At 51.5% G+C, this 14,524-nt stretch overlaps 1 protein-coding gene across 1 annotated transcript; it reads left to right on the forward strand.

The window, feature by feature from the left end:
• Positions 1-897: 897 nt before the first annotated feature.
• On the forward strand, positions 898-3,744 carry LOC140258364 (PHD finger protein 7-like). Its single transcript, XM_072348570.1, has 9 exons — positions 898-961; positions 1,102-1,193; positions 1,285-1,383; positions 1,630-1,754; positions 1,942-2,104; positions 2,195-2,301; positions 2,457-2,567; positions 2,719-2,837; positions 3,002-3,744. The coding sequence occupies exons 1-9, from the start codon at positions 898-900 to the stop codon at positions 3,742-3,744; spliced, it is 1,623 nt and encodes a 540-aa protein (XP_072204671.1).
• Positions 3,745-14,524: the final 10,780 nt, after the last annotated feature.

A 14,524-nucleotide genomic window follows, 5' to 3' on the forward strand; every position in this document is an offset into this window, starting at 1 on the left:
GAGCACGGTCTAGTTAGGGCAGAAAGGAGGAAATCACTGGTGGGAGGGAGGTGGCAGGAGCCACCAGGGAACTCACCGCACAAAACTCATGGTAAGACAATCTATGAATGCTCCGTTTGTACCCAAGGATGCCCGAGTCCTCATCCTCTAGGCCACAGAGCACGCATGCTGGAGAGGAGAGAGTAACAGCAGTGAGCGCCTTGCGGGGCCAGGTGTCCCCTGGGCTGTCCCAGGGGCTGCTCTGTGCCGGCTGTGCCAGCTGAGGGGCAGGACCACAGGCCGTGCATGCAGGGATACTTGGCTCTCACCTGGCTCTTCCGAGCCGGCAGCCTCCTGTGTCTCCGCACACGCCGTGCGCGTCGACCGAAACCAAGTGCAGAGTTTCTGTCCCATCGCTGACGGGCCTCGTCCTCTGCGTGCAAACCTATGGGAGAAGAGGGACGAGGCTGAGTTGGCGGCTCAGGCCCCCGAGCGCTGGGGAACCGGCCTCCCTCCCTGGGCAGCCTCAGGCAGCCCCTTCCTCCCTGCTCACCTCACCAAGTCGCACTGAGATCGGACTGAGCCCCGCAGCCTCAGCCCTGTTCCGCAGCCCGCGCGTCACAATGGCCGTTCCATTTGATGTCATTTTTGGGTGCGCTCAGCCCTGTGAGGTGTGATGGCGTCACAGAGGGTGGCAGGGAACGGCCATTGTGACACGTGTGCTGTGCAGTAGACCTGAGGCTGCGGGGCTCAGTCCCAGCTCAGTGCGACTTGGTGAGGTGAGCAGGGAGGAAGGGGCTGCCTGAGGCTGCCCAGGGAGGGAGGTCGGTTCCCCAGCGCTCGGGGGCCTGAGCCGCCAACTCAACCTCGTCCCTCTTCTCCCATAGGTTTGCACGCAGAGTACGAGGACCATCAGCGATGGGACAGACACTCTGCTCTTGGTTTCGCTCCATACAGGAGGCTGCTCGCTTGGAAGAGCCAGGTGAGAGCAAAGTATCCCTGCATGCGCGGCCTGCGGCCCTGCCCCTCAGCTGGCACAGCTGGCACAGAGCAGCCCCTGGGACAGCCCAGGGGGCACCTGGCCCCGCAAGGCGCTCACGGCTGTTACTCTCTCCTCTCCAGCATGCGTGCTCTGTGGCCTAGAGGATGAGGACTCGGCCATCCTTGGGAACAAACAGAGCTTTCGCAGATTCTCTTACCACGAGTTTTGTGCGGTGAGTTCCCTGGTGGCTCCTGCCACCTTCCTCCCACCAGTGATTCCCTCCTTTCTGCCCTAACTAGACCGTGCTCTTTCCTCCTGTACAGCGATTTGCCAGCGGTCTTTGTGCAAACGTGCAAGATAACAACGAGGCACGTTTTCGTTTTGAAGACCTGACGCGCACAGTGAGGGAGGCGGAGCAGAAGGTGAGCACTGGACCGGAACAGGGAGCTTGGTGCCAGGAGAGCTTAGCCTGGTCCCAAGAAAGCAATCCCAGCCCCTCCTCCCAGCTCCAGGAGACATTCCTGCTCTTGCAGACCAGCCCTGTTCACCAGGCAGCTCTGCAGAGTGCCACCCAGCCCTGCCCGCATCCTGCGCCCTGCCCAGAGGTGCGGGGCCCGCTGCGTCGGCCCTGAGCCTGCAACTGATGGGGGCTGCTCTGCTCTTTCCAGCTCTGCTTCGTCTGTGGCAGTTCGGGGGCCACCATCACCTGCGCAGACCCAGACTGTGAGCGGAGCTTCCACCTCCCCTGTGCCTATGAAGGCCAGTGTGTCACCAAGTACTTTGGGGAGTTCAGGTAAGAGCTGCCAGGTGCGGCCTGTGGCCTCCAACCCTGCTGTCAGCACCAGCCACAGCAGCGAGGAACGTGCTGTGAACCTCCCAGCAGCCTGACAGAGCCAGAGCCAAGGCCTGGGGCTCCTTCCCGGTCCTCTGCCCTCCTCGCAGCCCTTCTCACCTCGCCCATCCCTTCCATCTTCCCCCAGGGCCTTCTGCTGGGAGCACCGCCCGCAGCAGGCAGTGCAGGCGGCACCGGAGCCGGACACCACCTGCATCATCTGCATCGAGCCCGTAGATGAGAGCAGGTCGTACGGCACCATGGTGTGCCCAGCCTGCCAACACGCCTGGTTGCACCGGGCCTGCGTCCAGGTAGGAGCCCTCCCCTCGACCTGCGGCACCGCAGGCGCTCAGCAGCACCAGGCCCGGCTCACACCCACACTGCTTGTGTTTCTGCTGCAGAGAATGGCCCTGAGCTCTGGGATTCGCCTCTTCCACTGCCCCAACTGCAGAGACACGGACACGTTCCTGCAGGAAATGCTGACTCTGGGGATCCGAATCCCAGACAGGTTGGTGTCTGGCCCTTGGCAGCCATTACCGTGGGCCTATGTGTCAGTGAGAAGCTGGAACCAGGGAGAAGGTGGCTGGGGATGGATGGATTTCATGGGTTAGTTTGAGTCCTGGGCCAGTGAGTGCTCATCACATTCCCTCCCTTCTCTAGGAGAATGCAAATACGGTGGGAAAACACCGCCTATTCCGGACTGGCAGTATGGCACCGACGCTGCATGGCCAGCGAGTGCCTTTACTCCCAGGGCAGACTGCGGTCAGGAGAGGGGTGAGTGAGCTCAGCTGCCCTCTGGGGCTCTGCGTGGCATCGCAGCCTCACCACAGGCTGGGGGAGCACAGACTGAGCACCAGAGCTGTGCCGGGCACTCCCTGGCTCAGGGCACTTTGTGCTCACGGCCACAACCCGTTGCTTTCCACAGGCCTTGGGAGCTGCTCCTCTGCAGCTCCTGTGCTGCACGAGGCACACACCGCCTCTGTTCCCACCTGAGCGACAGCACAACCAGCTGGGAGTGCAACGCCTGTGCTGGAGAGGGCACCGGTAAGAGGCAAACAGCCGCGTGCTGCTGGGCTGGGCCAGGCGAGGCCTGGCAGCGGCTGCTCAGAGCGGCCTTGCTCAAATCCCTCCAGCCCGGGACAAACGGGAGCCAGTTCCACCCCATGGCTGGAATTCCATCCTGCTCACCTTCCTGCCTCCCCTTACAGCCTCCAGCACCAGCTCAGGTCTTGCTGGCCTCAGCACCACCAGCCAGCAGGGACTGCAGCCATCCCAGAGCTCTGTGTCACCAGAGAGCTCCAGCAGCTCCATCCAGGCACCATCGGGGCCAGATCACGGTTCCTGTGTGCCTGAGAGCAGCATCCAGAGCAGCACGTCCATCCAGAGCAGGACGGACCGCAGGAGAATCCCTGCACGTCCATGCCGGGATGAAAACATCTTGAATGAGTCCCGGGGACGCCGTGGGAGAACCCACAGTGCTGCTCTGATGGCCGAGAGCAGCACAGACTCTATGAGCCAGGGGACATCTCGGTCCTCGAGGCGCTGCCCTGCACTTGTTTACAACCTCAGGTGCAGGCAGGGACAGCGGGCCCGGACAAGAAGCCGCTCTCCGTTGCGGCGCCGGGCCCCAGCATCTCCGAGCCGGCCCCAGAGACACCGAGGGAGCCGGCCGACAGCAACCCCAGGTGCTCAGAGCTGCACCCGCAGCTCCAGAACACCGGCAGCACCGGGGTCCTCCAGGGCTTCCCCAACGGCCCACAGAAGCCCATTCAGACATCCGGGGCGGGCCCGCACTCGCAGCCGCTCGCCTCTCCATCGCCGGGCTGCGGACACCGACAGCCAGCCCCGAAGACGCCGCACCAGCCGGTCCAGGCGGCGAGGGCCAGCCCAGGGGCGGAGCTACTCCCGGGTACCACGTCGGGCCCAGCACATCACCGGCCGGCCCTGCTGAAGCCGTGGGAGCAGCCATCTACAAGCTCCGTTCCAACCCTAAACCCCATCCCTAATCCTATCCAATGTCATCCAAACCCATCTCAATAAAACTTCATTCCCTTATGCCACTGTCAGTTTGGTTCTTCTCTGCCTTTCCAGGCATCGCTGTGGTCGTCGTCCTGCACACAGATCTGGTTACTGGGGACTCTGCTTTTATGGGGTGTCTGGGACCCCCCTCTGTTGCACGCACCTCGTTGGGGTCTTCCTGCCCCTCGGTGTGCAGCAGCACCAAGGTCACTCCGGGCTGGTGTGGGTGTGACAGGCACCACGTCTAGATGCCCTTGGCCATGAGGGAATGGTGCTGCAGTTGTAGAAGAAGGGGCTGCAGGGAGGAGGCGTCTCTTGCAGCCAGCGCACAGTGAGGGGCCCGGTGCCGGACGCAGCCCTGCTGGAACCCGGCGTGTTGGTGCTGCCGAAGGCACCGGGCGGCACATCCACCCTCCTGGCCCCACCTGAACGCTACGGGGCCTGTGGCTCCAGCAGTGTCCCAGTCGAGCGTTTACGTCTTGCCGTGATGTTCTCCAGGCTCTGCCTGTGGGCTGTTGCCCGCTGATAGTTGTACCACTCACTGCAATAAACGACTCACAGAATCACAGAATCTCTCTGGTTGGCAAAGACCTCTACGATCACCGAGTCCCACCGACCACCCCCCAGCTGCCCACGTCCCTCAGGGCCACATCCCCACGCTTCTGGAGCGCCTCCATGGACGCTGACTCCCCCAGCTCCCAGGGCAGCTGTGCCGGTGCCCGACCACTCTTTCAGCACAGATGTTCTTCCTGACATCCAATGGAGACCTCCCCTGCTGCAACGTGAAGCCGTTCCCTCTGGTCCCATCGCTGTTAGCTGGGAGAAGAGGCCGACCCCCACCTGGCAACAGCCTTCTTTCAGGGAGTTACACGGAGTGAGGCCTCCCCTGTGCCTTCTCCATACTGAACAATCCTAGTTCCCTCTGCCACTCCTCATGGGACTCTTCTTCCAGACCCTTTCCTGACCCATTGCCCTGACACAGTGCAGGTTGTCCCCCTGTGCTCCTTGTTCCAGTGATGTTCTTTCCTTTTCCTGAGTCTCTGGAAATCATCTGCATGGAAGGCAGACTGGAGCTTCCCATTGTACTTTATCCCAGTAGTCCTTGAAAAGCAGGAGTGTACCTGTAGAGCAGAGAGAGCAAGGCTTTGAGATTATCTGGTCCTGCTGTGATCTGGAGGACAAACCAAACTGTTATCTCCCTCCTGGTTATAGGTGTAGAAAACTTTTTTTGTGTGACTGTTTATCCAAATGTCCTCGTTATAATCAGTTATCTGCTGTATGATTCTGTTAATGGTTATTCTCACATAAAGATTAGGGTAAAACAGTTGGGAAAGAAGGGGAGGAATTGCAGCAGGTGGTGAGAAGGAAGGAAGCACAAACAAGCTGAGCATGACACGTCCTTATGAAGCTTGTCTTTTATTTCCTGTGTTTAGAGAAAACAGTTCTCACTTTATGGCTTTTGTTCAATCAGAGAGAAAATGAGCTACAAAAGCAGAGATAGGAAGGAGTTAACCAGCTTCCAATTCAGTTTGTTACAATTTGCTTCAGTAATAATAATTAAAAAAAAAAAAAAGAACAATCCTGGGAAACATAATTTTTAAAACGAAGACTACTAAATCAATAAGCACTACATGAGTAATCATTTGCTGCTTTCTTGGTGGAGGAAGGTAGAGCTGTGATCAGAAACCAAAAGCGAGGCCCCCAGCTTCTCTGCAGTCCTGACAAATTCTGCTTTGCTGTAATCCACGAGAGATTTCCACAGAGAGCATAAACTAATGCTGGTAAATGGCATTAGGATCTTTGCCCGCTATTATCGCCTCATTTTGTGGAAAGAGAATGAAATCCATTTGATGTTAGATGAGTTAATTCTTTAAAAAGCTGCATTTGTTGGCAACAGAGTGTTTCAGGCTGAGATGCAGAGGGTGGGGGTCCCCAGCTGTGGTGGGACTTGATGTAACAGCTACCTAAGCATGGGTTTGACTTGAGGCTCGTGGGCAGTCCTGTGGGCTTCAGTAAGAAAGGCAGGTCCTTCCGTGCTGCTGCTGTGGGGCTCGCGCTGGAACAGTTACGGACAGCCAGAAATTACACACAAAAGCTTTTCCTTTGTAAGCACACGAGCATCTTACCTGGTGTGGGGAGCAGCCTTAGAGCCTGTTGCACAGATGCGGAGGAGGAGGCAGGGGCTGTCCTCTTCTAGGGAGCAGAACCTGTTGCTCTCTCTCCTGCATAGCTATGGCCAACACAATAGCTTTGTCAGCTCACATATGCTGCAGTTCACAATCCCCTCTGCTTCACCAGAGCAGGTTTTCAAAGGTCCATAGTGTAAAACACATCACCCAAAGGATACAGATTCACCTCTTTGAAGAGTTTTGTTTTTCACATGGTCCCGTTTGCACAGTTCCCCATCTGACAGCAGGCTGAGCAGTGCTTACCATACGAGTGATGCTAGGCACCCAGACAGACGTAATGGCAGTGGCAACCCATTAGAACAGTAAGAAACCTTGAGCACAGGATTATTCAGTAAAGAATATTTCAGTAAAGGGAACCACGGGGGTAGTGCTCTCCAAATAACATCATTTACGTCTCCTCTTGTTGTCATTCATTATACCATGTTATGCTGTAGATCCTATTATATGTTTCTTAACTGCAAATCTGGCCAATGATGTCAGGTACAACACAAGGACAAAGAAGACCTCAAAGCCAATAAAAATACCAAACCACCGTTTGTTGCCAAGGAGTTTGTGATGGAAACAGTGTTCATATGAAAAACTGCATTGTCAGTTTTGTGTTGGAAGACAGTGACAAGCGGACGGCTTTCCATCCTGTTTCTCCAGGTTCAGTTTTGTAACCAGACAAATTAAATTCAATGTATGAAGTAGAAATGACTGTTGGATGAGTAGCTGCAAATGAAACCTGAGGAATCATAGAATCACAGAATTACTCAGGAGATGAGATAAATGGAGTGGCTTTAGTTTTTTCAGGGCAAAACGTTAATTTTAGTGGTACAGAAAGGCTGGAGGGGGTTACATTTGGTCTTAGATTTTAGTAAACACCAAATCTTATCCATTCTAACCCAAAGAGGCAAACACCACCTGCAAACAAACGCCTGGTTGTTTGCATGGCTTTCATCCATGTGAGGTCGGGCAACTACTTTAGATTTGTCTCAATGGATTCTTCCAGTGAGGAACCCAAAAATTCAGCATGTGAGAAAGCTCAGAAAAGAGAAGGACTCTGCAAAGGCCCTGTGGCTGTCCAGAGCTTCTTGGAGGAGAATAAAAACCCTGGGCTCTGCCATTCGTATGCAGAAATATGTTGGAGTCATCAGTTTCCAAAATTTACTCTGGCTTAATTGGTTTGATTTTGGAGAATGGGTCTTATTCAGTAGAACCTGTCACCTTATTTGGTTCCCATAAAGTCCCTGCAGGCTGGAGAGGTTTCCTCCTTTGTTCCATTACGTTTAACAACAGGAGAGAATTTTCCTCTCTCAACTTGCAGATTAACAATTAGAGTTATTAATAAAAAAAAAAGATTGTCCAACAGGGTTAAGTCATTCCACTCAAGATGGATTTGACTTTGCCCTGCCAATTATTAATTTGCATGAATTTCAAAGTATGTTTTATGCTGATAAAGCTTCTTAAGGCATTTCCCCTAGAACTGTTCTAAAGAAAGTGGCACTTACATAAGTCCTTTGGAGTACTTTGTGTGCCATGGCGTTTCCTATAAATATTTGCCAGTTCATTATTGTCACTGAACTTCAAAGGTGGGTAGGTGTTGATTATTTTTACCAGTTAAAAGAGAAAAGTCTCTGGAACCTGCATGCTCGTTGAATAAGCTCTCGAAGCAATCTGCAGCTTTCAGGTTGGCCATTATTTCCCAGGTTTCTGCTTCTTCTTCATTAGTCTTCATTTTTTGCCACTTTTCTTTTATATCACTGCCTGTAAAAGGCACTTGACTGACAGCAGTCCCTATCCTTCCAGCCAAGAAGGCACTTTCACTCCATAGAACTTTACAGAATGCCACGTTTGGAGTTAACACAACCTTGGATGGCCGGGTGGGGGCTGAGCAAATGCATCCTGCTCCATGGGACAGCCCAAATGCAATGGCTCTACAATAGAGTGACTCCTTGCACAGGTTGCCCACGCTATCCTCATTCATCATTGTTCTGGCTCCTCTCTCCAAGTGCCTGCAGCCTTGGGGTAACAAGGTCTCGTGTGTATAACATCATCTTTCTGTGACACAGAACACCCCAACATGGTGCATCATCTCACCTTGGCTGTGGCTCAGAAGATCTTGGATGTGACCTCCAGCTAATCCCGAAATTTCAGAGTATCTGTTATTACTTAATATCACAAATGAGTTTGCTAACTGGGGAAAAACAAGTCTGTTGCCACAGGGAATGTTTGAAGAGATCATAAAAGGGACATCCTCTATGACAAATGACACTGAGCAATGCCAAGAGCTACAAGAATGTTCATTAGTGGCAAAGGTTACTTGCTGCAGGTGTTGCAGAAGTCCGGAATGTTGAAGGACTGGAAGAGCTCAAACTGCATTTTCAGCTTCATAAGGGGAAAAAGGAAAAAAAAGAGAAAACAAACCCAAAACATAAAATGTGTGATTCATTACTTAAAATAAGACAGTGGGTAGGAAGTGAGGGAGGGTGACTCTCATACTTTTAATAGGAAACATGTCCAAAGACCCATCTGGCATGGCTGTAAGAGTGGGCAGAGCCAGCACTGCTGAGCTGCACCTTGGCTCCTCTCCCGCATCACCTGGATGTCGCTGGGCTGCGGCCAGTTTGGGATCTGAATTAGGCTGAAGTGGAAGCAATCAATTTTAGTGGGCATTAAGAGGGCTTTAATGCTCACAGCACTGAGAATTCACACCCTGTGCGGTTTGCGCTGATCTCTCAGTGGATAAACGCCCTGGGGGAAATGACTTGTGATTAACTGGAGCAGGCAGCTTTGGATTTTTGGGCTGTCTGGGGTTGCACTGCTTGCAGGCACGATGTGATCACCCAGTGCAGCTGTGGGTGGCTGAGATGGGATCAGCTCCAGGTGGTGGTGAAATCTCGGGGCATTGCGTGGTCTGGCACAAAACCTTGCCGGGGGAGACTGGAACAGCAGAGTTTGCTCATGATGGATGATCCCTAATTTGTTTCTGCTGGAAAAGGTTGTGGAGACAAGGTTACCCTATAAATAATGTTTAGAGTGTAATTTTGTTAAATATCCTTCTCCTGCAGGAATAAATAATGTGCTCTCTCCTTTCATTATGCCAGGTAGTCAGTAACACATCCTCAGGTCCAACACTGTCATTTATTTTATATAATAAGTCTGTGCTCCTGAATTCTATTTGTGTGTGTTTACCAGGAGGAGGAAAACTCACCGAGTGATGCCTGATCCAGCTGCAATCCTCACGGAACCGATAATCCTATCAGCAGCACAGATTGCAGCCTGATGGTTACCAGCTCCAAAATGTCACCAAGTGAATGGCAGCGGGGCCGATGCAGACCTGGATGGGTTTGGGATTTGTTTCAAGGGATTCGTTTGTAACAGGTATCTGACAATGCCGTCATACTGATTGTGAAAACAATCCGCTGTGACAAACCTGTGGATGTTTTCGAGTAATTATTCCACCACGGGGCTCTGTGCTCCTTCTGTAGCCACGCTGCTCAGATGTAACTTCTGAACACCCAACAGGATAATCCCCCCCCTATTGTGTGGCAGTGTGAATTTAGCAATGAGCCCTTCTCAGCCCATCGGGCTCTCAGCCAACAGCATGAGTGACGGCTCTGATCCAGGCTTCACCTCTTAAACAAGGAGAAATGTCAGCCTTCAATCAAGGAGTTTGGGAGTTTGTCATTTAAAAGAGACTAAGGGAGGAGGAAAGAGCCTTTTGTTTAAGTCTGCCTTCCATAGCTCCATAGGCTGGGGAGCAGTTTTTCACCTTACAGCAAGCTTGCTGTAGTGAGGTCGCTGTGGTCCCGAGAAAGCTGCATCATCTGCTTCATGTGTTGCAAACACCTTCTGGAAGAGCTGCTCGGAGAGCACCACCGGGAGGTGTTTTGCCCGGGCCAATGCAGTGCAGGTTTAGCAGCAGGCAATCTCAGCAGCCTGGCTGGTGCATCCCAGAGCAGGTTGGCCCTGTTACCAGCACTCACCTCAGCACCCCCACAGCATGAAAGATGGGTGAGTCTGCTGCCCTCAGGGTTGGCTGCCCTGTGGGATGTTGGCAACTGCAGCACAGCAAGTCAGTCTGCTTCCAAGAACTCAGGGCTGTGTCTGCTCTGGGAGTAGACACAGCCAGTGAGTATTGTTTTCCTCTATACCCTCAGAGGTAGAAGCTCTGAAGATCTGCGTGGATGTCCTCTGATGACAGCAGGAACTTGCATTAACAACTGTCCAACTGCAGTCCTAGAAGCTAGAAGGACATAAAGGTACAGGTAACATAACAGGATGCATTCTACTTGGGGAAGCAAATAGCCATTCCAACTGCCCATCAATTGTTAGATCACATCAGTATGTTTGTCCAGCCAGGAGGGAAATGCCGTGTGTTGATATTTATGGAAATTAACTGGATTCTTGGTGTAAGAGCTGACATCGAGCTTGAGCCCCCCCAAAAAATTCCCCTCCTGGACCATTATAGGGAAACCAGGGTATTAAGAAATGATGCAAAGACAAAATGAGTGGGTTGCCCTGCCCAGGAGAGTCAGAGGAGCCTTAGTTTGGGTCCCAATTGATTTTTGTTCATTAAGGAAATCTGAGGCCCTGCCACAGACCAGCAATAGGGGAAGGACTTAAAGCCACTCTATGACTGTGCTGGTTCTGTGACTACCACAAGCACAGTGACGGGCCTGCCCTTAGAACTGGGAGCTGAACTTCTGGCTCCACCTGTGTAATGAAAAGACTGACATGATAGGTGGGAAACTACCTAAACTGCAAAGTCTTTTTGGCTTAAAAATGCATTCCTGCCTCTCAAGAGTGGCTCTGCAGATGAGAGAGACTTGCGGAGGAGTAAAGCACAGCAGTTGTGGTTCAGCAGGTCACTTGTTGCCAGGTCAGAAGCCTGGAAATCACAGACTGCAGAAGCACACTGCTTTAACCTTAAGCACAGATGTGCTGCAGGTGCTGTTTAAGTGCGGAACCAAGTCTGTTGTAAGTTACTCTTTTTCTCTGCTGGAATTAATGAACAGATCCTGCATCATCGTTGACTGAGCAAATCAGCAGTCAGTTAAGTGCATCCTGTCAGCAGAAGGTAATTTTAATGCTAGGCCAGTGGTCTCTCTAATTAAAAGAAGCATTTATTATTTGTTTTTGGGATTGTTTCCAAGAAGGAAAACAGAGTTCAGAAAGGCTTTCAGAGCTGATTGCCTTCTGTGACCTGGTCTGTGCTTGAGGCTGATATGAGGAGCGGGAGAGAGCAGAATGAAGGATGAGGAGGAGCAGAAAGCGTTGAAAAGCTCAAATTAGTCTCTTTAGTGGAAGAGAAACAAATCAATGCCAAGAATTAGAGAAAGAGCAGACAAGGAGAGAACAGAGAGAGGAGCAGAACAAAACCAAAGAAGACAGGCAAGACATGACAGATTGGGAGGGAGGGTGGTAAAAGACAGCTGAGTGACAGGTAGGGTGCCAATATAGACATGAAGACACCATCATGGGGGTCTGTATGGGAGGCTAGAGAAGCACCTGGCGATGGTGACATTGATGTGGCTGTTGCTGTTTGCAGTGGAGATGGGGGAGGTGGTCCCTGGAGGTCTCCTCCAGCTCTGCTGGCAGTCAAGCATCCCATATCCCTGTTGTCAGCCTCTATCCCACAGCAGCAGTCAGACCAAAGGGATCACAAGTGGGCAGCATCTCCTCCTTTGTTCCTTGCTGGTCATTGCTGGGAGTTACCCAGCTGAGGGTCAGGCCTGGCCAGCAAAGCAGCTCGTTGCACTGAGTCTGTAGAGAGAGAAAAGAAATGCAGCTCAAGACACCCGTAGAAACTAGAGGAAGATCTTTCTTCAGACCACTTTAAGTGCTGATATCATCATCACTTTGGGCATGATATTGTCGAGTGCATTGCCTGATGCCACCAAGATAAGACGATGTTCAGGCAGCACAAGGTCTGTAGGCAGAACTCAGGTGATCTGGCATTAGTGGGAAATTAGGAGAGTTTTTCAGCATCTTAGTGCTTGTGAATAGGAACAGCTGGCTTCAAAGCTAAGTAGGAGTTGAGAAGAGCTGTTAAGTGCTGGATTAGTTGTGTGTCCCTTAGGGCTGTCATGTGTGGACAGATAGCAGGCACTGTATTCATGAGCAGACAAGATGAGTTTCCATAGTTTTCCTTTGCTGCAGAAAAACCCTCAGGGATCCTCCCAGGGTTCCCTGTGAGTTGTGTGGCCCTGTTCAATAAAAGCTTAGGTATATTCCTTATTATCGTTCCACCCCTGGGGAGTTTCTTGCCTTTGACATGGAAGCGAATGGCCAAGAGTGCTGACCATTCTTGTGTTAGAGCATTTGACTGAATGTCATGTTGATGGGTGTAATGTTTTCCTCCTTCCTGTAACTGGTTTGCACCGCATGGAAATCAAAATCCACTTTTGAGATCACTCTGGATACTGCCTGTTGTGATGGAGCTGTGTATGGGATGATGCACAGCACATCTGTGGCTTTCTGCTCTCATGGACCAGTCAGCACCGTGCAGGATGGGGCCCTGTGGTGGCATCAGTTACCGAGGAAACTGCCTCTATAGAAGTGCAACACGTTTCTATTAGCAACAGCAGCTCCAGCATGTGTGTTAGAGCATTTAAACACCTCATTATCGAACTGCATTTGTTTGTGGGCTTTTACACGTCTGGAGGCTGTACAGTGTGAGGTGAGAAAGTGAGCAGGTAATGGAGCAGGAGGGGAGAGCATGATTCTCACATGCACCTGGGAAGGAACTGGGGAGCTGCACACACCAGCAGAGCAGGGAGCTCTGCCAGCCAGAGCTGTGCCTCACAGCCACCCCAAAAATGCCCCCAAAACTAGACCAAAATCCTCCTCCCAGGTCAGATGGATGCTCCACATAGCAAAGGTGTGAGGTATAACGCAGGACTCTTATGGGGCAGTTCTCCTTCAGAACAAACAGGATGCTGCCAGCATGATTCTACAGCTGTTTCCCATAGGCACACAGAGACGGAAACAATCTCTGCCCGATGACAAAAGCAGTGCATGAAGAGCATTTCCTACACCTCCCACCAGCCGAGGCACTGAGCTCCAATTGCACAGGTGAGTTGAGTGGGTCCAGTCTTAGGAAGGCAGGGCATTGCTTCTTTCTCTTGGGCACCGCATGGCACCCCAAATGGGGAAACACTGACCCCATAAGGAGGGACTGGGTGCATGAGGTGCAGTACTGTGAGGTGAGTGCATGGCATTGAGGAGCAGCTCTGTGCTTTCATCCACTGTGAGCAAAGATGAAAGGCATGGCTCTCACCTGAGAAAAGCAGTTTGGGAAGTTTTTTCTCTATTTGCTCCATGTCCCAAGGAGGCTTTTAAATTTCCTTTGGAAAATAGGCTGCAATCACACAGGGAAATGGTGTGTGAAAGGCTGGGGCAGTAATCGTCCATGAAATGAACATCCAAAGTGAGATCTAGACTATAGGAACATGTTTAATGTGAACCTTGAGTTCCACTGCTGGAAAGGTTGCATCTACAAGCAGGTGTGCTCTCATTAAAGGAAACAAGCCCAGATAGCTCAGAGGGTGCAGGTGCTGAAACTAAATTGAAGTTCATCTCAGGTTCTGACTTCTCCTTGCACGCAGACGTCGCTCCCACTAAGCAGAACTATCATTTTCTGCAGAAGAGAAACTGACTCCAAAAGTAGCGCTGAGTGCTGACAGCTCATTAGGTGCTGTTGTTTGGTAGCTCACAGCAAGTCATAAAAGCAGAGCCAAACAGGGCAGCTGGGGTGGGGAGATTAACATTGATATCTGAAGCTGTCATTCCCCCACACTGTATTTATGTTGGGCACTTCAGGTCATTTCTGGTACATCTTTCCCAGCTGGCATGGCTTGCTCGCTACCAGGCTCACCCAGCATGCCAAACTGTATTTGTTTCTTCATGGAATCATGGAATTGAGTTGGAAGGGACCCTTAAAGGCCATCTCCTCCAACACCCCTGCAATGAGCAGAGATGTCCACAACTCAGGCTTGTGGTTTTGCATTTTATTTTGTATTTCTTGTGGTCTTATACATCATTTTGTCTCCCCGACAGAGGGAGAGGCAAAACCCATTTGTGTATTGTCACGGCTGCAACACGTGGCTTTCAAACAGCAGATCAGTTCCCTCTGTGTATGGCTGGGTAAGCCATAATGAAATAAGGGGTGAGAAATGCATCTGAGCCCTTTTGCTTGTGGATGATAGAAACATCTACAGGGCAAAGCCAGGTGGAGTGTGATTGTGCTGCTGTACCTACCTCTAATCACCTTCATTCTCTGCAGTGAGAAGGTGCTGGCGCTGCTGAGTCCCACCTGCCTGCAAGTCTGCTTCTCCTGAGCCATCTAATGTTGATGAATTACTGTAAATACACTTATAATTACTTGCCTAATTACAAGAGCCTTCACAGATGATTTTGCTAGCACTTAATGGAAATAAAGCAAAACATCTGAAGCTATAGTAATGGAAATATAGAGCAACGTGATAGCATGATATTAACAAAACCAAAGCTGGGCACAAGGTTCCACAGGCCCTTCTA

The sequence above is a fragment of the Excalfactoria chinensis genome, chromosome 13 (genome assembly GCF_039878825.1).
Source record: "Excalfactoria chinensis isolate bCotChi1 chromosome 13, bCotChi1.hap2, whole genome shotgun sequence".
NCBI lineage: Eukaryota > Metazoa > Chordata > Aves > Galliformes > Phasianidae > Excalfactoria > Excalfactoria chinensis.

Coding starts and splice junctions, on each gene's coding strand:
- LOC140258364 (XM_072348570.1), top strand. CDS start 898: ATGGGACAGACACTCTGCTCTTGGTTTCGCTCCATACAGGAGGCTGCT. Junction 2,568..2,718: donor AGACTGCGGTCAGGAGAGGG/GTGAGTGAGCTC, acceptor TGCTTTCCACAG/GCCTTGGGAGCTGCTCCTCT. Junction 2,838..3,001: donor CTGTGCTGGAGAGGGCACCG/GTAAGAGGCAAA, acceptor CTCCCCTTACAG/CCTCCAGCACCAGCTCAGGT.